At 33.6% G+C, this 24,510-nt stretch overlaps 1 protein-coding gene across 2 annotated transcripts in view; it reads left to right on the top strand.

Moving 5' to 3' along the window:
- Nucleotides 1-780: 780 nt before the first annotated feature.
- Nucleotides 781-24,510, top strand: part of LOC130612442 (NADH dehydrogenase [ubiquinone] 1 alpha subcomplex subunit 9, mitochondrial-like) — a 68,783-nt gene continuing 45,053 nt past the window's right edge. Inside the window, exons 1-2 of one of the 2 annotated variants that reach the window (XM_057433754.1) lie at nucleotides 781-938; nucleotides 15,595-15,644. In XM_057433754.1, the coding sequence (XP_057289737.1) occupies nucleotides 902-938; nucleotides 15,595-15,644 (87 nt within the window). In that variant the 5' untranslated portion in view covers nucleotides 781-901. The remainder of the gene's footprint in view (nucleotides 939-15,594; nucleotides 15,645-24,510) is intronic. The other variant, XM_057433753.1, reaches the window with a different exon arrangement.

Below are 24,510 nucleotides of genomic sequence, written 5' to 3'. Positions count from 1 at the left end.
CTCTAGCTACTCAACGGGATTTTGTTTAAAATGGTTTTTTTTCAGCGTTCTTAATGAAATTATCAACAAACCTTATTGTCATAAGAAGCACACTGATTTCAGTTGATTCTTCCACGGGCTTTAAAATAACTAGTATAAGATATTTTCCTCCTGCACATAAAGGCCGCAATGGTCCGTCCCGTCCATAGACGGGCCGTGTTCTAAGTTGGGTCAAAACCCTGTTCTCCCGGATAGCCAAAAAGACCTCTGTATACACACAGGACGTTCCGATTATGTACGCTGGCCCGATTTTGTTTTTCTTGCCCTGATTATGTCGTGGTGACCGTATTATAAACGCCGATATAATGGTTGGCCGCGCAGTCTGTGGTTGGCATTTTCTACGAACTTTTCTTCGCATGAGTTGAATTCTAGGGATGACCTGAATTATTGGTTGTTAGGGAATTAAGTTTGGTGAAAAGTTATTAAACTTTCAAATTCCAAAATTTAGTTTCCACGAAGTTTCGTTTCATTTGAGAACAACAACAACTTTGCCACCAGGGCTATTATCTTGTCAGAAGTGATGACCAATGATATAAAAGCCGGTCGGCCCTGATTATGCTCGTTCTATAAGTTTCCTCGCTTATAGAACGAACATAATCGGAGCCGATTATACCCGATTATGTTCGTTCTATCAGTCTCAATATTTTTAATTGTCGTAGATAAGCTGGCCTGCCGCGATTATGTTGTCCTGATTATGTATTTTCTACCCTGTTTATAAACGGGGCAAAGTGCTATACATAGTCCGGGCCGCGTTCATAATCCAGACAAAACGAGTCAAGGATTCTCCACGTTACCATCGTATTTGGCAATTGCTGTGCTGTACCTGGAGATGTTGTGTTTGTAAAATAAAACTTATAGCATAATGTTATCCTTCAAATCTATTCTGAAGAAATCTCAAGGTACGGCTGTCTCAGCATAAAATTAGAAAATCTGTAACGCCCCCAAGTGGATAATATTTTTAAAATTTCCCTTAAGGACTTCATAAAACATTCACTATAAAACTGTTTTAAAACTGTTTTGTCATTTTCAAAACTTTAACATTAGTACATTAGATTGATGTTAATATGTTAAGTACAATTGGCAAAGCCATTGCATTACACTTTTTAGTTTAGTGTTAAATAAATGCGAAATTGGGTAAGTTCCTCAAAGGTAACTCCATTTCGAAACAGACAGGTTAATGACATCATCAAAATACCTTTAAACACCAATATCTCTTGAACTATTCATCAATACGTGATCCTATCTATAACTTTTTTGATCAGCGTTTCAAATAGAGGCAACAGATACACAAATTTTTGTACTTTGATGATTCTGCTGTTGCCAGCAACATTTAAGCCCTTATATCTCCTTAACCATTAGTCTAGAGGACATGATCCTAAATATATATATACGTAGTAAAGTTCTTGTTGTTCCAGAGTGCTCAATGCGCAAACAGAGCGTTTATAAAGTGGATGAACAAGCAACAAATTACAACTGTGTAACAACTCTGAGTTTCATGTTTTTAACAATCAACAGGTTACAACTATTGGTTACACTAAACACATGTCCTTATATACAGTCTCATAATACAATAGGGAATACAAATATGAAACCTATTTTAAATTTCCTATAATAAATTTATTCCTATGACGACATCTTGAAAGTAACTCAGTGCGTTTGTTAAGGAGTCCTTTGGGTTCAGCACGGATAATGCACACTTTTTCAGAGAGACAAAGGTCGCATCTTCTCGTTCCACATCTGTACGGGAATGCCCTTGTAGCGATGGTCCATGTCAGGTCAAAAGGAGTAGAAGTGTCCTTTAAATGCCATATAAACTTTGACAACTCGGTTTCATTCTGGTATTTCTTGTGTTTGAAGGATTTTACATGGTTCCTATAACGCGTTTTAAACTCGCCCTCACTGGCACCAAAATAGACAGATTTACTTCGGCTTTATATACATTGTGTAAGGCACTTGCCTTTATCGGGCACGCTGGCTTTGATTGACAGTTGCATAAGCGATGTTCTTGTTTAACTTTACTGTTCAGCAGTGTCGAGTTGTGTTGCGTAATGATGTTCTGCATGTTAGGAGTGAATGAATAACTGAGTTTTAAGGTGTTAGTGTTAAAAATCTTGTGAAGTAGGTTTTTTTGGGGGAAATGTCTCTGTACAAGGTGTAAAAATTTCTTGCCCATGTTTGTGCTTACGTCCATGTTATACGGAGGGTTGTACCATATAATTTTTCTGCCACGGTTTCTGTTCGTCCTGGGGTTATTTCGAGGGCTGTATTCAAGCTTTGCGTCAAAGCCACTGTTTTTTAATGCTGTTTGGTAAATTGGTTTCGTTTTTTCGTATTCACCTTTATCGCAAGAAAGATCTATTAGCCGTTGGTTAATCATCACAGGGAGCTCTGACAAAATGTTGGTAGGATGGTTAGAATGCTTGTTGACGTAAAGCGGTGGGTTGTTAGGTTTTCTGTGTGGGAAGTATTTGCCTGTGGATAGGTCGAACTACACATTGAGGAAATCCATCGCTGTTAAGTTTGTCTTGGTTGTAATAGAAAGGTTCTCTTGCTTAAAAGCGTCAATAACATCTTTTCAGATTTTATCCATTTTTGGGGCAATAGCGTTTTTAATTACGGCCAGTCCATTATCCCGATATAAACCTATGCTGCTGATGTTAATGATTTCAGTGAGTTTGTTTAGAAGGTAAATTCTTCCTACTAGTTCGCAGATCTCGGCGCCGTCGAAGCCACCCATTGTTACGTCGAATGTGGGATTATCACCTTTTTTAACCCGCATGGTTTTGTTGTTTTCGAACAGTAAGGATTTTCTTGCGAGTTTGATGGCCTTTAGCTCTTTTGATGAGATATGAGCAACAGGTCGAGCAAATAATATTGCCTTCTCTAGCAATGTCTCAGATATCGAGGGATAAAACTCCACGATGTCAAATTTTATGAAGCGGCATGTCTTTTTGTTTTCGATGCTCTTGAACCATTCAATTGCCGACAATGTATTGCGCCATTGGTTAAAATTGTATCGTTCCAACAACTTTTTGTTGATTTTCTCCAAGATGTGTTTTTTCATTCTTTGCAGGGTTTATTAATCTGCATGGCAGCTTTTCTTTGATGTTTTCTTTGTGATCTTTTAGTGTAATGAAGGCTGGCCTTTCAGCATAGCATTCCATTTTTTTCTCGATGTGTAACAGTTTTGCTACAACTTTTGATTCCATATCGATCATATATTTGGCGTTAGGTTCACTTTTACGGTATGTCTTGGTGATGTTGTCGGAGAGTAATTTCTGATAGCCTTCTGCGGTCATGTACAGATTTGTTGTCTTGTCTGCTGGGATGAGAAGATCATTAGACGTCTTAATTTTATCTGCTGAGGTTTTGTTGAAATTCGCTGGAATGGTGTCAATACACCATACAGTGCCGATCGTGAGTAAAGCTACACATCTTTGAGAGTACGAGTACAAATAAATGCGAGTAAAATAGTTCAGAGTGAGAGTACAATGTGAGTGCGAGTAAAATAAACAAGAGTAATCTTTTTAATAACGCGAGTACGCAATAATTAAACTACCCGCGAGTAAATCTTTAAAAAAATATATCATGTTACTTGCGAGTTATATTAACGAAAAACATAAGACATTAATTTTAATTCACTATTTAATTTTTTTTTAATTTAGTTTATAATTAAAAAATAAATTTTTAAGTTCAACTTTTTCGTCTCTTCTTTAAATGCTTTCGCTACTTTCGTTATGTGAAATCACTTCCAGCATGTTCTTTCGGAAACAGAGACAGAATGATATCTAATTATAGTTATGGTGATCAATTGCCACATGCAGACTTTGCTTTCTGAATATTTTTTAACAAACATTGCTTTATAACTCTGACAACAATCTGTATAATTTTAAAATTATTGTTATGTTTTTGTTGGGATGTTTAAAGATCGATGCAACAAAATAATGTGAGGGATTTTTTTTATAAAAAAACAGTTTAATGTTTAATGATATATTTTTTTAAAAAAATCTAAAAATAAAAAATATTTACATCTAAAAAAATATTTACAAAAAAGGTATTAACTGAAAGAGTTTTATGACTGCAACATGCATGATTTATAATTTTTCTTCGTTCTGTTGCTACGTCGTATAAATTCATCAATTGCACGTTGACAGTCCCTCCATGCACCAGGTGCAGCCATGTTGGTTGGATAAAACTTCCAACAAAAAGCTTTAACAATATCTTGTTTGTAGCCATCAATCGCAGGTTTTTTAACTCCTCCACAATTTCTTCCTACAAGCTCCTTGTGGTCAAATAATTTAGCCAGCAACAGATAGCTAAAGTTTTTGAAAGATGTCGCCCCTTGTCTCACTTCATTGGCTATCGGCCAGAGTTCGGTCGGAATTTCTATAGTAGGAGCTGTGTCCACCTTGTATTTTTTTTCTATTTAATCTTTCATTTATTTGAAAATCGTCATCACCAATATTCGTCCTCTGCATCGCCTTTAGTGGAGACAACCCTGGACTGAAGGTAATGCTTCGTCACTGTCGTCGATAAAGTTTGCGGATAAGGCAATTGCATTCCCTTCCAACGCAGCTATTTGCTTTTCTAGTCTTTCAATGATTTGTCGCATAGCAGCACAATCGAACGTGCACTGCTTTGTTTGCTCAGGATAATGCGGAAAAAGTGTTGTTCTAACGGTAGGTGTTGATTGCAGAGGTCTGGCTGGTGAAGGCGGAGAAAAAGGTAGGTCGGGAAGAATAGAAGTGGATAGTGTCGAAGTAGGTGTCGAAAACGATGGCAGTGGTTTTCCAGGTGAAACCAATAACTTTAGAAAGGAGAATGTGTTTTCAACTTCATCGTTTTGCGTTTTCGGCGTTTCTTCGGCGGTGTTTTCCACTTTATCCTTTGGCGGTTCTTTGGCGGTGTTTTCTACTTTACCATTTTGTGCCTTCCGCGGTTCTCGTAAAACATCACTAAAATCAACTTGGTAATTTAGTGGTGGGACTTCGTAATTTATTTCTACTAATAAAGGTTGTCTTTTATCAACAGCTGCACTCTACAAAGAAGTTTATAATACAGTACAGTCTGAATGTAATCTACCGCGTACACGCTAATATCACGCCTTTGCGTGGAGGACGGCAGTTGTTTGTCTTTTGTTATAATTAAATCCCTTGAGCGTTTTGCGAGTTTATATTTCCGTGTTAAAAAACAATGCGCTTGCGAAGAAATATCGGAGCAATTATATTTTTTCTAATAGCGAGATGCATTGTGTAAATGTATTGATAAGCTATTCCCTTAAGTATTAGCGTGAAGTAATTAAATAATAAAAATCTTTCGCAAAGTTTTATAATACATTGCGTGAGAATGTAATGTTGATTTAATTACTTAGAAATATTCCAGCGCGTTTAATCTAAGAAACATACGAGAAGCATTGTTCACAACTATTAAATGTCGCTTTTCGTTTTAAACTTTTAAAATGCGATATAAAAAACATTTCTTTCGTCGCTTTTCGTTTTTAAACTTTTAAAATGCGATTAAAAAACATTTCTATCACCTCTCTTCGATTTTAAACTTTTAAAATGCGATCTAAAAAAATATATTTCTATCGTTGCTTTTCGTTTTTAAACTTTTAAAATGCGATCTAAAAAACATTTCTTTCGTCGCTTTTCGTTTTTAAACTTTTAAAATGCGATTAAAAAACCTTTCTATCACCTCTCTTCGATTTTAAACTTTTAAAATGCGATCTAAAAAAATATATTTCTATCGTCGATTTTCGTTTTTAAACTTTTAAAATGCGATCTAAAAAAACATTTCTTTCGTCGCTTTTCGTTTTTAAACTTTTAAAATGCGATCTAAAAAAACATTTCTATTGCCGCTATTCGATTTTAAACTTTTAAAATGCGATCTAAAAATACATATCTATCGCCGCTTTTCGATTTTAAACTTTTAAAATGCGATCTAAAAAAACATTTCTATTGCAGCTATTCGATTTTAAACTTAAAATGCGATCTAAAAAAACATATCTATCGCCGCTATTAGTTTTTAAACTTTTAACATGCGATCTAAAAAACATTTCTATTGCCACTTTTCGTTTTTAAACTTTTAAAATGCGATCTAAAAAAACATTTCTATCGCCGCTATTCGTTTTTAAACTTTTAAAATGCGATTTTAAAAAAACGCTTAATTACTGCAATTAAAATTTTCAAAAGAGTTCGCGCAAAATAGATTGCCAAAATTGAACTTGCAACCTATTGTGATTAAACAATTGATCGCGTGCGGTCATTGTTTATCAGCGAGGCAATTATTTTCTTAAAAAAACAAAAGCTATTGTTCTGTGTAACTATTCATGCGAGTTTCGCGTCCACAGTAGATTACATTCAGACTGTACTGTACATAAATTAGATAAGAAATAAAATTTCTGTGCTGATTCTTACAACAAATTTTTTATAAACTAACATCCTTTTTGACGAACTTCTTCTGAGGTTTTACTGATGTTTCGCCTGTTGTCCGTTTTTTATTGTTTTTAATGTTTTTTATTTTTTCTTCTTTTTTTTTTCTCCGACCTCTTCGATGATAAATGTTTTCTTGTTGTTCAACCAATCTCTTTCAAACTGTGTGCAATTTGACCATTCATCTAAAAAGACAGAAAAAAATCATTATTACTAACAGAAATAAAATTGTAGCTTTGTGATTTTGTACATTCTTTCCGCTACCCCATCGCACAAATACATTGTCGTCAACGCTCAGTAACTTTTCTTCCCTATTTACACTATCTTTAGTTTTGACAGAACCAATACATATATCTTCATCGAAGAAGACGCATGCATATTTGTATGTTTTAACTCTTGTTTGACTGAAAAATGATGATGCCATAGTGAACTCAGATAAATAAAGACACTTAAAATGAATTCCTAAAGAAGCAAACTCTTTTATAGCTAGTTTTCGGCTTTTTTCATTTCTTACTCTCATTGTACTCGGGAGTGCATAAACAGAGTCATTAAATAAGGAATTTGATTTTTGGCTTTTTAATTTCTTACTCTAACTATACTCGGGAGTACAAAAACAAAGGTTATTAAATGATAAATGAAATGTTCGGGTTTTTTTTATTTCCTACTCTCATTTTACTCGGGAGTGCAAAAACAAGTCATTATAATAGAAACTTAATTACCTGCTTTGTTTTATACTCTTACTATACTCGAGAGTACAAAAACAGGGTTATTAAATGATAAATAAAATGTTCGGCTTTTTTCATTTCTTACTCTCATTGTACTCGGGAGCGCAAAAACAGAGTCATTAAATAAGAAATTCGATTTTCGGCTTTTTTATCCCTTACTCTAACTATACTCGGGAGTACGAAAACAAAGGTTATTAAATGATGAATGAAATTTTCGGCTCTTTTATTTCTTACTCTAACTGTACTCGGGAGTGAAAAAACAGAAGTGATTAATAGGGAATTTGATTTTCGTTTTTTTATTTCTTATCAACAAACCAAAAAGAAGAAGCACTCGAAATAGGGAAACAATAACCTGATCATGTTCGTCAAAGAATTATCAATTTAAAAAATGAAAACCTTGGTGTCACCGAAATTAAGAAAAGACTTAAAAGTGAAGGATATAATGTTGGAAGGTCAGCGATATATCGTCTTTTTCAAAAGTGGGCCAAGCATCATTCTATCGCAAATCTTCTAAGGAAACCGAAGTCGCCAATAAATGTTACAAATAATAAACCCAATATTTTGCACGGAGGCATTAGGGCATTCATCAATAAAATGTTTCACAACTTTGCAAGATGGTATCTTCTTTTTAATGTGGGATTTGTAATTCGAAAGTCGAGGCTTCCAAGCAACGGTGGATCCAACACCCTGCTTACCACATAATTTACAAAAAGCAACGTATATAACGTTTTTTGAACTGCAACTGCTTTCGCGACGAATTTTAAATTTCCTGCCAGTTGCTTTTGATACTATAAAAGTGGTTTCAATTACGTAATTCTTGCAGGAGTCGCATTTTTTATTTTTACATTTCACATAACCTGCTGCATTGTCGTTTGATAAATCGGACTTGATGTTGTAAGGATCAGCACGTAATATTAAATCCCTTAAGTTATTCTCTCTTTTATATGCAACCAATATACTGTTTTCAGGAAACAGCCGCGACAAGTCTGGATGATTACTAATAATGGGCATGTGGGTCTGGACAATGGTTTTGATGTCGGGTCCTCTAGGGTTGAACTTTGTGGAGAAGATAACTCTTGTTTAGAATTATTGCGGGTAATCTTTTTCCTAGCATCACAGCGTGATATTGTTCCTATATGTTGAAAAGTTTTCTTAATGACACTTTTATTATAACCTCTTTTTGTTAAATAACCACAGTACTTGTTTGATTTCTCATTATAATCAGTATTGTTACTGCAGATCCGACGAAGACGTAATGCAATACTTTTTGGTATACCTCTAATAGAACTTTTATTGTGGCAGGATGTTGCGTGAAGATATAAATGAGCATCTGTGGGTTTACTGTAAACAGTTGTACTGATTTTGTTATCTTTCAATGACATTTGCAGGTCAAGGAAACAGAGTTTATCACCTCCAATTTCCATTGTGAATTTCAAATCTTGGTTAATAGAATTCATAAAAACAAAGAATTCTTGTAACTTGTCATTGCTACCACACCATAAAGATAGGCAGTCATCTCTATAACGACCAAAATACAATATTTCAGGATAAGAAGAATGCATTTTTTCAAAAACAGTGTCGTCTATGGAAGATACAGCTATATCTGCATACGAACTTGCTGTGCCATTCGTTTGTAATAAGTGCTCATTTGCGAAAACAGAATTGTTATTATAAAGACATAAGTCTAACGCATCCATAATACATTCTGTCGATGGTTTCTTAAATATTCTTTTATCCATGATTTTTCGCACGGAATCTAAACCATTTCTATTGTCAATGCTAGGAAACATGTTAACAATATCAAAAGATACCAATTGAGTGTGATCAGGTATGCCTTTTTCGTTAATTGAATCAATAATGTCCAGTAAGTGAGACGTGTTCTTAATTCTACTACGCATATTTTCAGTAAACGGTGCACATATAACTTCAAGAAATCTAGCTAAATTCTCGATAGCAGTGTTACAACCAGAAGTAAGTAATCGTACTGGAGTACCAGCCTTGTGAGTTTTGTAAAGAGTGGAGTTTTTGCCTGGACAGGCATTCTCATTCACTATATATTCTTTCCATTGCTTTGATATTTCACCATTTTTAAACCATTTTTCAGCCCAATCTTTCACCTTTTGGATGTGTTGTAAAGTTGGATCATGTTCTAACGTTACGAAGGAACTCCTTTGTATCTGTTGTTTTGCCTTTTCCTTGTCAGTTACTTTGTCTACAATTACGAAACGGTTTCCTTTGTCCTGTGTCCTAATTATTAAATCACCATCTTTATTATAAAGTTGTTGTTTTCTCCATGTGTTTAAATACATTCTCTGATCCTTAGTCAAATTATCTTTTACTGTTCTCCTAGAAGTATCATTAAAAAGAGATCTTTCAATGTTTGATATGAAAGTCTCGAGTTTCGGTACACTGTATTAAATGTAGGTTGACATGAATACGATGTGATGACATCGTTTTATGTTGCGTTTCCATTCTAATATCAAAGGCTGTGAGTATTTCAGCATATTGAAAAAATGTTCCATTAAGCTTTTACAAAAAACAATTTCTTATTACAGACGATCAATATGCAAACATGAAGATGCTGCGCGCGCAATAGCTCTAGTTATGTTTTCCAGAGTTTTCCGAACGAGATTTATATATCCGTACATTGTTTACAAGGAAAAATGATCGAATTCAATCTATATTAGAAAAGCGACGAGATAAAAAGTTGGTAAGAGATGGAGTTAATATCTCTCTTTTTAAAAATAATATATCACGGCTTCTGAATAGTTTCCAAGATATTCAACTAAGTCCTGCACCTGAGGTGGTAACTTTAGAAACTGTTATGAATGATCATCATCCTATCCTTATTAATGTTGACTCTAAACGGATATCTACTCCTATGAAAGAACTTTGCGCTAAGGGGCCCTCATTTGTTCCAACGCCATTGAATTACGATTGGCTTCAACTCCAAAAAGACTTCGACTCTTTCAAAAACCGTATTAGAGCACTATATATATTTAGAAACAAAAATTCAAATAACAATGATACATCCAATATAGAGATAAAGAATCGCCCGACAAAGCCGTCTACATGGATTGCTCCAAAAACAAATTCGCCGAAACTCGAGACTTTCATATCAAACATTGAAAGATCTCTTTTTAATGATACTTCTAGGAGAACAGTAAAAGATAATTTGACTAAGGATCAGAGAATGTATTTAAACACATGGAGAAAACAACAACTTTATAATAAAGATGGTGATTTAATAATTAGGACACAGGACAAAGGAAACCGTTTCGTAATTGTAGACAAAGTAACTGACAAGGAAAAGGCAAAACAACAGATACAAAGGAGTTCCTTCGTAACGTTAGAACATGATCCAACTTTACAACACATCCAAAAGGTGAAAGATTGGGCTGAAAAATGGTTTAAAAATGGTGAAATATCAAAGCAATGGAAAGAATATATAGTGAATGAGAATGCCTGTCCAGGCAAAAACTCCACTCTTTACAAAACTCACAAGGCTGGTACTCCAGTACGATTACTTACTTCTGGTTGTAACACTGCTATCGAGAATTTAGCTAGATTTCTTGAAGTTATATGTGCACCGTTTACTGAAAATATGCGTAGTAGAATTAAGAACACGTCTCACTTACTGGACATTATTGATTCAATTAACGAAAAAGGCATACCTGATCACACTCAATTGGTATCTTTTGATATTGTTAACATGTTTCCTAGCATTGACAATAGAAATGGTTTAGATTCCGTGCAAAAAATCATGGATAAAAGAATATTTAAGAAACCATCGACAGAATGTATTATGGATGCGTTAGACTTATGTCTTTATAATAACAATTCTGTAAAATCAAAGTATTCGTGGGTTCCCGTTTCGAAATTCCAGCCCATACATGTACCTTATATGGCTGCTTTAGGGTGGGCTTCAATTTTGATAGTTCTCCTCTTTTTCTAAAGCATAACCTCCCATGTTTGTCTAACATTATTGTCGATTCATCAGTGAAGATTACATTGGCAAAGTCGTCTTTACATTCGACACATTTTTGGACAAACTCCAGTCATGCAATTTGGTTGGGAATACGTATTAGCTGGCAGTACTTGATTCCACTCTACCCAGCCTAATTTCCGTCTCATCATCATTCTCGGCTTAATGTCCGTTTTCCATGCTAGCATGGGTTGGACAGGATATATTAATGACCCTCTTCCAATATGATCTAGGCTGTGTTAGATCTAAACTCAACTTCCTTTGTATCAAGTCTGTCCTTATTATCTCCTACCAAGTCTTTCTCGGTCTCCTCTGGGATTTGTCCCAGGAACTATCAAGTCTCACACTTTCTTACCCAATTATCCCCCTCCATTCTTTCCAAGTGCCCCAGCCAATTCAATCTTCTTATCTGGATAACATCTTTAATTCAACGGATACTTAGCATGCTTCTTAGCTCATCTGAACTCTTTCTGTCTCTCAGACTGGCGTTACACATCCACCTAACCATTCTCATATCATTCCTTTCTAAAAGGTCAAGATCTTCCAGCTTCACTGCCCATATCTCACTACTGTACAACATAACACTTCATACACAGGTTTCATAGCTTCTAACTCAATTGACAAGACTCTGCTAGTCAACTGAGCCTGTTGTATTAATTCTATAAATAATTTTCGAAACTGTCTGTCTCAATACAACTATATTCTCATCAGCGAGAACTCTGACAATGTCAGCGTGTTTTTTATGAAATTTATATAAAGCGGTTATTTTCTGTTTTGTATATAAAGACAGTGATGGAGCCATATTTCCTGCTTGAGATGTTTTTGCTTAACTGTCTCATGATAGTTAGACTCGCTTTTATGAAATAAATAAATAAAAAAGCGGGGCTGATCAAAGTATTTTATTTCCCTATTATCATACCGAAATTTTTATTCTTTTCAATTTAAAACATTGTATTTTTTATCTTTTTTTGAAAAAAATATAAATGGTTGTTATCTCATGTAAATCTAATCCTAGGTATTTGAAAGCGCTACCAAACTCATCCCCAAGTTCCATTCCCTAGCTAAACCTTCTAGTTCATAAAAGAGAACATATGTCTGAAGTTGTAATGTAAAGACTGAAAAACACGACCATGATCGTGTTTTTTATTAGCTTGAGTACAGTCACGCGATGGGATCGAAACGAAAATGAGTTCAAAATAAAATAAACAAGTTTAAAATATAAAGCTTGTATGCTTGCTGTATGCTTTTGCTTTTATTAGGCTCATCGAAAGTGTCTGTTTTAAAAAACACACTTGCTTAAAAATAATAAAGCAAAGTGTAAGGCTGAACAGTGCTTGGTATGGAATTTAGTAAAAGTCTATTTACACGCGACCTAAAGTAAACTCAACCAGAAATTTAAACAGCCTGGTCACTTCAGTATATCAGAAAGGCGCGCCCCTGAATATTATTTGTATTGCACGTGGAAAGAAAGAAGATTGTGTTCGGGATCATAAGTTGAGTATTATCTTTGTCTGATTTTCTCAGTAACAGAAAAAAATATGTTGAAAAAGCAATGCGCTAGGTTTATTTCAATAAATACGAAAGTTAAAAAATTTCTTATAAAATAGACTTATTTAAAATAAAATAAAAGATAAATCAGCGGTGTTTTAAACAAAAAAACTTTTTCTTTATTTTCATTAACACCTACCATCGCGACACATCAAGACGGATTTTGTCATGATACTAGATTCACAATAGATTGTGACAATTTATTTTGTTTCTTATTATTATAAATGCGGTACATTGTGTATTGAGGGAGTCTGCTCATATTGCGCGCTCGATATGTTAAACAACCTTTTTCCTGTACTGTATGTCAATAAGACTTGTACTCCATTCCCATTTGTCATCATCTTAGGAGATCAATGCATCGAATTTATGAGAGGTCTAGCCCTAATAAAAGGTGAATAACAAAAGTTATTGCCAGCTGAAATATAATTTTACTACAAAAAAATATTGCTGATGCAATGCCAACGCAAATCAGTTAAAATGTATGTCACGTCGGTAGTTTATTTGCTGACGTAAAAAAATTCTAATTTTAAGGGCTGTATACATATATATGCATATAGTTTTGCATCAACCAACAAACTTGCTAACCATTTCGCAGTGGTATGTCCAAATTGCTTGTGCAGTTTTACAACTTTCTTTTCATTTTCTTTAAACAACTCATTTATCAATATTAAGTTGAATAAACAGACTTCATCCTCTTTCAAGGGTACGCAATAATGGCATGATGTTGTATTCTGCAAATCAACTAATGTACCAAATATTTCAGCAGTGTAGTTTACCAGATCTAATTTCATGTCCGATTTCTTCATAGCTATTTTACTAAGAAGAAGAGGTATATCACATTCAACTGTCTGTCACAATTTCACATTCCATGCCAGCCATATTACATGGTATTTTAACTTTGCCATTGGCTTTTAATTTTTTCCCACCACCGAATCGAAAAACAGTGGCACTGGGAGATCGTTGTATTTTACACTTTTGTTTTGTTGTCAGTGAATCCAAATAGCACTTAAGCCAATCTTCTCCCGTAACAGTAGCTGAGCAAGCACTATCTAGTACGGCACAGTTAAGAGCTTCTTACAATAAAACACTTTTATCTTCAATCACTGCGCCCATAAAAAGAACTGCTTTTTCCACCATATCATTTTCACCACTTGCTTGGAACACTGTCTTGTCAAAGGTTTTATTCCCATGAGGACAAAACCGAGCAAAGTGAACTGACTGACAAATGTGACATCTAAGTGGTTCACCCTTTTCATCGAGTGGATTATTTCTTTTATGTAATGGTTGTTGATTGTTTCAATCATAATTATTTCTGTTACCATATATCTGAAATGTTCGTTTCAAGGTCTAACTGGATTTCCATGAGTTCCAGTAATAAAACAGGTTCTGCTTTAGTAATAGATGGTTCAACTTTTATGCTCTCATTGCTATTAGTGGGTAATGATTGTTCTCCGAAAACTTTTTTAATGCACTTTCCATTTGTAACATAGTATTTACTTCTTCATAGTTTACACCAGTAAGTACAAACTGTCTGTCCGAATGTTTTAAACAAGCTCCATCAAGTAATTTGAATGTTAAAACACTTTCTGGTAATGCCATATCAAATTTTTTTGTTTTATTGTACAACTTTTCAAATTCTATTATATACGACTCCATAGTTTCATCACTTTTTCTTTTATAATGTTCAAAGTTTGTGTAATGTTCATACATGTCAGTTAATTCATCTTTCTTAAACAAGTTGTCCATAACGCTATCAAAGTGTCTATTCCATTTTCTTTATCCAAATCAGCAATATTAATCTCACTGAACACTTTATCTCGTACTTGTGTTGAAACTTCTTCTGGTAAAGATAAGGCCACTGCGATGCCTTGCTTCTCCTTCTCTAAATCTGTTAATAATGTCCATGCTTTCAATTCATCAACATAACGATTATATGGCTTCTTGTTATTAAAGACTGGGGGTATCTTGTAATTGTGCTACCACTGTTAACTTCAATATATTTACTGAGATAGGTAAAACCCCCAGTCATACAAAACAATTATAAACTAATCTAAAATATAACAATAGTAAAGATAGTAAACATCTTAAACACCAAGTCTACTGAATACAATGAATTTTGCCCGGTTTATATGATAAACTAGTTTTTGCACTTGTTCGCAAAAAATATTGTCATTTTTTTTTTCATATATTTTACTCACCTCAAGACTGAAATAGGAAAACTCGAATATAAAAATTTAAATAGAATAATGTCAATACTATTCACGACACTGTGCGATAACTACTATTTATGTTATATGTCTTTAAAAAATTTTAGTCTATCTTTATACTTATATTTGCATAACAGTCAAGATAGAGCTGTTAAATGCTTCCACTGTTTTGTTTCCACTTTTTTTTGCAGATCAAATTTGCGTGACAAACAAGAAATTCGCTGATCAAAATTCAATATTTAAAAACGTGCATTACTCATAAATTTTATTTTCGGTGTTTTAAAGTTTTTTTTAATTATTGCGAAATATTCAACAGGTAAAAAAACTCACATAAGCACCTATTGTTTAAATGTGTAAACAAGAATTCAAAATCAATTAAATCTCTAAAAGGAAGAAAGAAAAGTTTCCTTCATTTTACAAGTTTTTTTTTCTCTTCAAGATAGTTTCATTTTTACCTCAATACTTAATGAGTTCCTAGGTTTGAAAACAATTCCTAAAGCGTATTTCGCTTGCAAAAAGATGCGATCCAAGCCAAAAAAAAATGAGAAGAAATGCTGAAAAAATTATCGTCATTTTCGCAGATCACTTTCAATATTTAAGTCAAACACTGATGATTAGTAAATGGATACATATTTATTATTTATATTATTACATTTTAGTTCTCAAGGGACAGTTGCCGGTTATTAACAAGCTTTGTACATTTCAACAGGTATGTCTTACATTTAGTTAACAAATTCATTTTTATGTATATTTATATGTGAAAAAAGTTACAGGGTAATCACACCTTAATTCTCCTTACCGCCTAAAAATACAAAGACCCTCCAAAATTGCACCCAAATATTGATTCCTTCTAAAATTGACTTCTTTTTTTCAACAAGAAAATATTCTTTTTTTGCTGTCTTGATGTCGTGATTCATCAAATCAGTAACAGGCTGTCTGAACTCTGGTGCATTTTGGTGCACTGTGGTTGCCGTCACCTTTCTTAACAGAGTGGTAGTGATGTTTCTTTCCAGGTGAACACCAACGCTGGCCTTTCAAAACTTGATCCAGCCATTTTCTTGCCACTCCAGCTCACAAACACTTGACATTCAGCATGAAGAATGATGCCACTCAAGCAATTTTGCATGTGGTGGACAAAAATGCGCAGATGAGGCATGACTACTTTCTCTATGGACAACATTGCAGGTCCAGCAGCCCAGCAGTCGCTGCAGTTTTATGGTCTTTAACCAAGATAATGTATAAACCATCTGGTTGTACCTCTTTCATCGTCATGTTGCTGATGGCTCCTGCTCTGCTCGCATTTCCCAACACAATGTACGTTATGAGATAATCACGCACATGACAATATGACCTGCGACTTGGAGGTAACCTGCTACAAGCCGCACTCAATAAGATCTTTATTGATTCTTTCTTGTGGTCTGAATTGTCCACTTTGACAATCTTCTGCGGAGTGGGCAACTTCGTAAGGTCTTCCAGCTGTTTGCCATGTTTTTCAATCATGATTGTGATAGTTGCGACACCACTAATTAATCCCACTTCGCATGAAAGTATCTTTGCTCGTGGCCACCTTAAAGGGAACCCGAAGTTAGCTAACAAGTCTTTTTAAATTTAACATATGGGGCTTACACAAGCTTACCCACAAAATTTGATTGCAAACCGACATACAGATCCCAAGTTATTAGTTCGTCAGCAAAAGATTAGGAGGCCTGGAACGAGCAAACGAGTGTCATTTTGGCAAAAAAAATTATAGTAATCAATTAACCTTTATAATATCTATGCATTGGTAAAGTTTGAATGCATACCCCTTAACAGGTCTAAATTTGCTGATGAAAGAAAATGTCCAAATTTGCTATTACTGAAATATGACATCATAATTGCAGCATAATTAAATCTGAAATTCTTTAAATGTGAATATCTTGAGAACGAAAAGAGCTTTTTAAAAAATTTAAAAAGACTTGTTAGCTAATTTTTTAAGCTCTATAATATAAGTCCAACATCATTTTGTACCTTGGGATTCCTTTAACAAATTCAGGCTGAGTTATTATTACATAGTCGTAAAATATCATCACAGAGCCCAAATTTGTTTTTATGGTGCCAGGTTTTCTTCCTTTTGCCTCAAAATAACTGACCCAAGTGTTTAGTTCTTTTCGAAGAAAAACAATTTGTTCATAATGTTTTCCAGATGGATCCAAAAAATGTAAAATGTTCATAACTACATCTCGATACTGCAGAGCTGATCGCACTGGTCTCAATCCACCATCCATGCTTTTTAACCACTCATAGAATTCCTTCATGTGGTCCTGCTCTTCCTTAGATGCCAGGATGACTTTCTCATTATAATCCTCGTAGTGGAAGTCAATTTCATCATCAATGTCGTCAGACGATGTCTGGTCACTATAATAGTAATATAGTAGAAATATGACCTCAGTTTAACGAAAAATTATATAGAGTAAAGATTGAAGGCAGTTAAAACAATTGGAAATTTAGACTACGAAATTCAAAATAAAAAATCCTAAGTGATAAACACTTACCATAATTCAGTTGTTTCTTCCAAAATTTCTATTTCTGCTAAAATTTTCTTTCCACGGGAATCGTCCTCCCTCTGAGTAGTTTCGTGCGCTTGGTCAAGATCCTTTTCTGTCTGACAAGGCGTTTCTTTTTCTTGACAAACAGGTCATTTTCCTCCTCTTTCGTCTGACAAGCCATTTCTTCTTCTCCTCGACAAACAGGCGCATTTTCCTCCTCATTGTTTACTCTGTCTCCTGTCCCAGTTCATCCACATTTACCAATACCGATTCCTGTAATTTTCTTTTAAACATGTCACCGACTAGATGATGGAATTCCCTTAAATGATTGTCCATTCTGAGAACCACTTTTTGACCATAACAAATGAGCAGTGGTGTGGCAAATAAATTCTTTTAGCTTGCTTTCTTTCGAACTCTCCCACTCTCTTTCTCTTTCGATTTAAAACCGAATTCCAACCTTGCTCCAGCAGCTTTATATTCCGACCAGTTGTGGACTTTCATCAAATGTTTTTTTAACATCATGCGTGAACTAGAAAGTACAAACAACAAAATTAATAATACAATAAATAATTTTATGCCTTTCTTCTGTTCTAATTTGTAATAAATTTTACTTTCTCAGCATATTTTTAAAAGTACTAATTTGTTACCTGCCACACACAGGGCAAACTATTTGCCATCGTTTCTGTTTTAGCTGAATTGTTGGCTTGACTTGACTTTTTTCTTCATTTGATACAAGATTGTCTGTTGACTAAAAGAACCAAAATATCCAACATAGTCGCACTAAACTGTGACAAAGTAACGCCTTTCTACCTCAGCACTTTGCATGTCTAAATATAGAAAAAACAGTACCTCTCCGTCGCTCTCTACACAGGCATAGTTCCCAATAGAGCTGTCACAGTACCAAGCATCATTTATAATGCATTGTGTAGCTGGACATGAACTTAATGTATTGGTTGGCAGCATGCAGAAAGAACACTATCATTGTAACAGAAGTTAAATTTAATTCAAGTACGATTCGACAATAATTTGTTGGTGGAGGTCTATTGCCTGGTTTGCAAATGTTTAGTTATAATCCTCCTTATCTTAACTATCCTCTCAAACAAACAAAAAGACATGCAAACTTTGACTCCTCTTATAGCTTTCAGACGGTCTACTGCTCGCTAAAATTTTGTGTGTGTTGCTCCTCAGACTGGGTTTTGCAATGTTTTCCGAATATATCAAATTTAATTTCACTGCATAATTGAAGTAGGCACTCAATACTATGCTAACATTGTCTTCGCCATCCAAACAGGCATAATCATATACATCACTGGAATATTTATGAAATCCCAGAAGTTCTTCATTGACATTACTTTCAGAAAAATAATAAAAGTTTTGTCATCTATTTTAAATTTATTTTTTATAACATACTTCACAGTTTCTGGAAGAAGAACTTATAAAAACGTAATATCAAAATATATACACTGTAGTTGTCAATCCAATTGTGGTTGAAGAAGAAATATGATGCCTTTATACCGTATTTACCAATAAAAGAAGATGAGATAATATAAAACGTTATTTAAAATGTTATAAAAAGACTTAAAAAAAATTGAATGTAGCAGCTTTTCGTGCCTTATTTTTTTGTGCAAAAATATGTGACTAACAGGGTGTTTCTGGGATATCAGTTTTAAGCACAATTTAATATTTGTGAAGTTGTGCTCGTAATTTACATGTCAGGAGCGTATGTAAATGCAAAGGGCATATTGTTCTTTAAGCATTAAGATGTAAGGAGCAGTTTTCAAAAAAGTGGCATTTAATATAAAATACATAACTTACATTCCACACATAATCATTAGAAGCGTCAACAAATTTTTTCAGGATAGTTTTCACAATGTCTAAAGTATGGCTCTCATCACCTGGCACAACACATTCTGAAGGGTTTAGAAATTTTAATTTTTCCATATTCAAATGATAATGCTCCAGGTCCATAAAATATACTCTGTCTCTTTGAGAATACTTGACCAGAGAAAACTTTATTTAAATAGTCAACAATAAGGTTGACTTGTTTAACCCAAACAGCATTATCCATTAGTAGAAGAGTTTCCCTCATGGCCTCTATATCTTGTTCCTGTAGCATCCTGTAAAAAAATGTATGACTGGTTTGAATAAACACTACAGCAATATAGTTCAAGCATGGAAAATCCCTTCGTAATCCCTTCTCTTCGTAAAGTCCCTTCTCTTCAAGCCATATAATTTGTTTATCAATAAAGTCTTAACCTTATTAATCACAGAAGTAGGAAAAGACGTATGCAAAAAGGTTTGAATGCATTTTTTATAACACATATATTTAAGACCTTACCATCTCCCATAACAGTTACTGCGACGACTGGAATCAATTTGCACAGTTGTAGTCATATCCTTTTCGACACTTGGGTCCATAGTAACTGTTGCTATTCCTGCTTCCATCTGAACATGTTCAATGGTGCAGAACTCAATATCTATGAATAACAATGTTAAAAAAGATGTAAAACCCCCTTTTGTTAAGAATTTTAATTTCCACAAGCTAAAAGACTCATAATCATGTGTACATAAATAAAAACCTTATTTGTCTTAATACTGCAAAAAAACAAAAATTGTCATTAATTCAGGATGACCTTAATTATTTACCTTCCAAGGTCTTCTTTAACTGAATCAGGTGCAGAATTTTTATTAGTCTGAAAAAAGAAAGTAAAAAAATTTAATATTACTATGATTATAAAAACTGAATAAATTCCTTTAGTAATAATAATAAAAGATGTATACCTTTTGTTTTGACTGCTTTAGCTCATTAAGACAGAAAGTTATGTTGGCACCTTTTACCTATGGCGGAAAACAAAACAAAATTAGGTAGTGTACATATCTTTATATACAAAAGAATCATATATAGCCCAACTTAAATTTAGCCTCACACAACTATGTCTTGAAAATAATTATAGGATTGTTGGAGCGTTTGAGACAAAGATAACCAATTATTTCATACAAAAAGTAGTATTTTGAAGACAAATATACAATTTTAAACTTAGCGATAAAATAAATCTCAGACTACCAGGTAATCTAAACTTTTAAGCTAAGCCTTCTTTAGCAAATTCACAAAGTAACACTTCGCCTATCGCCTCATTTATAGTGGTGAAAAATATAAGTCCACAGCCCATAACAGGCCATGGGAAACATGAAGACGCATTTGTGGCCTTCCTGCATCCCCTTTTGGAAGCATGAAGGAGCAAAGGAAACACTAAGGGGCCATGTGGAGAAGCATAAAGGCATATAAATATTACTACTACTGCTACTACTGGATGTGGACTCACAAAATAAAATACGTTAAATTATTTGACTTCGTTGCGTTTAACATTTGAGACATGCCTTTTTGGCAAATTCAAAGAAATATGAACACACACACTATCCTGTCACACACTCAGCTTATTATAATAAAATACAGTTACTCTAATTTCAAAGGAACAGCCTCCTGACACTCAAAAGAGATAAGGCTTGATTATATATTAGTAACTTCAAAAATTTCAACAAAATCTCTTATAATATGGAATAATTTTTATGTTTTTTTAGTGTGTTTTTTTCTTAAATGTGACTTCAAAATCTCCTAATTTCTCCTTAAATCTCCTAAAATTCACCCTAAGGTTTTAGTCTGTAAAAATACAAACTTTTAAAATATCAGCAACTTTTGAGGATACTGTAACCCCTTTTGACATACACTCAGTTATCTAAAATATCTCCAAATCACGACAAAAGTACAATTTTTTTTTTTAAAAAAAATGTGTTCTAAAAGATACATAAATTGCCTAAAAGATGTTATTTCCAAGAGGAACAAAAAATCTGAACTAAAAAATACGCCCTTGACTTTGTGCTATGATAACTCCCTGTCAGCAAAAAATTTTTAACAAAAGCATATTGTCAAATTGATCTTATTGAATATTGATCTTTTAAATATGTAAATTTTTTTTCAATTTGTATAAAAGTTGTTGTTTTTCTCTTTCTTGATGTATTTGCTGCCATATTTCAAAGACTCCTTTTTAGCATTAGAAAAGCGAAGTCTCTTGGATACTGGTATCAGTGAATCAAAAGCGTTTATTGTCTCATATTTTTTGGTAATTCTTATCTCAAAAAGTTATAAAAAAAAGCCGTAAAAAGCTGTAACTTTCTTGGAGAGTAGCAACTTATATGAGTACACATTATATATACAGAGATGCCTATAGTAGATATCGACTATTTTACCGTTACTATAGAAAGCAAAACGAACTTCACAAATATAAACACAAAGTAATAATAATACCCTTAGTCTCCATATTAAAACACGGATTGTGTGCATAACCACAGGAGCATGTCTGTCAAATCTCTTATAATAATACGGAGTGTATGTGACGGTCATAGTGGATATCGTCATTTTCCTTTGATGTCGCCGAAATTTTCTCTGAAGTCACCGAAAAAAGCATGTCTCAAATGTTAAATTTTATGACGTAACGGCGCGACGTCAATAACACTACTACTAACGTCAATATCCTATATTAAATTAATAAAGCCATTACAGTGCACTTAAATATTTGAGGCCAAATAACTTGGAAACGACGTGGTGACATCAATGATTTTTCACCGCATGGGTAAATAGGGACCAGATAGGACCAATTTGGGTAATTTTCTTAAACCTGGGTCCCTGAATCCGTTTCGGAATGGACGGGTTGATGACATCATCAAAAATCATTTAAACCCCCATATCTCTGTAACCATTTGTCAAAAGTACATGATCCTATACATTTTCTTGATCAGCGTTTAAAGACCTATACGAAGGTAGCAGGTATACAAATTTCTAAAAAATAATTTCGTGTGTTTTTGCGGGTCTTTGCTGACGTCATCATAATTTTTAAACCCTTATATATCATTAACCGTTCATCAAAATCACATGATCACATACATTCTCTTCATGAACGTGTCGAGCTCTACGCAATAGAGACAACGGATAAACTGAATTTCGTCAATTTGTTTTTGCATATGCACTGCTGACATCAGCAAAAGATCTAAAATAACCAATTTTTACATTGTCCCTCTTGCCTAAGTGGATTTCTCCACAGGCCTTATCGACTAGTTATAACTATTAACGCAAATTGCACTTATAAATTCTCTATGGATGTCCTATATGAGGTTGACCATGTTAGAACACCAGTGTTAGCACTTTGCTTCAAAGATAAATATATCTCCAGTAATGGGCACTAGACCACCTGCCTATAACCTTAATGGTGAGATCTGGGACGCTGCAAAGTGCTGCTACAAATGCTTTCCAATTCTAAAGCTATGTGTATTAAGATCAAGACCAAATTTGATACCAGTTGTTACAAATGTGGAAACTTATTTCCTAGTCACAAAATAATTATTTTTTAACCGTTTTAACCAGAGCTAAACTTTCCCTTAAATATTAAGTTCCTTGTTGTGCCTTGAGCCTGAACATATTTTCTTTAAGCAATGTTTTTTTTTAAGAATGTACTCTAAAATTGAGTCAGAAGTTAAAAATGTCCTAAGAATATTTCCAACCTCAATTGTTTGTTCTGAATATAAAAAGAATTTGTCAATAGCTATAGCAACTTATAGCAAGCTTTAAGGCATTATATATTTTCAGGCCATAGCCATGCTAAGAATATATTAAGAATAATGAGGGTAGGATTTGTCAAGATAGTTAAGAACATTCAGTCTAATACAAAGAAAACACTATTCTTATAAAATACAACATGTATATCCTAGAGAAGAATTTATATAAAAGCAAAAGTAATTTTTCCGATGTTACTGTTTTTAACACTACGAATTCAGTGTTGATGTTATCGTTATAATAAACTTAAATGTAAACAAACTTAAATCAATGTTTACATCTGTTACGTTATCGTTTGAAATATATTCGATTCTGAAATTCGAAAACGCTGCATTGTTATCATGCACAGCTTGCTTGTACTTTTTTCTGATGCATTAAATCAAAATAATTGATTTTCTTGATTATAAGTTCGTGTCAGTAAGGCAAACTGTTTCTTTTAATATTTCGGATTGAAATATTGCGGTAGATATACAATATACCAAAATGATTCCAGTTTTTATATTACTCTTTTATGTGTTCTCAACTATTGATTTTTTTATATTTTGAGTATAACTTTGAAAGGATTGCTGTATGCAATAGACTGAATAGCTGATTTTGTATGACTTAACAAAAAATGTTGGATTTTTTTTAATGTCTGGTATACTTTTTTCCCTGGTGTACTTCTGGAATGGCAAAGCAAGTATATAGTTTTATCAGATTTCGGTACGGTTTTTACGTAACAGTTGTTAGACACCTTTGATTTTTTTCGACATTTTGTATTTTTATTTTTATTTATTTTTTCTTGCACCTGCTTATATTCTTGAATGTTTTGTTTCAAGGGGTATAAATATAGAATAATGCAGATTTTAAGTTCTAAAAATTCAAATTACTGTGTTCTATGTCTTTAACGAGACATTCAGTTAATTATTCCACAGGAACATGGCTATTAATATATTAGTTTCTTAAAAAAAGACTGATATCCAGCAAACTTTGTGATTTGTGATAATGACTTTTTTTCCAACAAAATGCCACGTCTAGTTGCATAATCTAAAAAATAAATCAGAGACATAAGCTATTTATCATATCATGCAACAAAATGAAAAAACCTTTCTTTTTTTATCATTCAAATAAAAACGTTACGAACTCACCTCTATCAAAAACTTCAAACAAAAGTAGATCATTTTTTAAGTTAAATTTGTGTTGCTTTGTGTTTTTCATCGGTCGAAAAAGTATAGCCGATGGTAGGTGGGTATAGCGTTTTCTGGTGTTCTTTCATTGAAAGTCTATTTCTTACTGTAGTAACTAAACTTATTGTGATAGGAAATACCATTTTAATAAACAATGCTGTATATTTACATTCAATGCTGGGTCTTGAAGCATTTTTCTTTGTCCTTTTTAGCTAGCTAACGCATATCACACAAATTTTCATGACAACTAAAATATAAATCCTGCAACAAAAAGTCACT

The sequence above is a fragment of the Hydractinia symbiolongicarpus genome, chromosome 10 (assembly GCF_029227915.1).
Source record: "Hydractinia symbiolongicarpus strain clone_291-10 chromosome 10, HSymV2.1, whole genome shotgun sequence".
Lineage (NCBI taxonomy): Eukaryota > Metazoa > Cnidaria > Hydrozoa > Anthoathecata > Hydractiniidae > Hydractinia > Hydractinia symbiolongicarpus.
The sequence above is the reverse complement of the archived record's forward strand: the minus strand, read 5'-3'. Positions and strand labels throughout refer to the sequence as shown.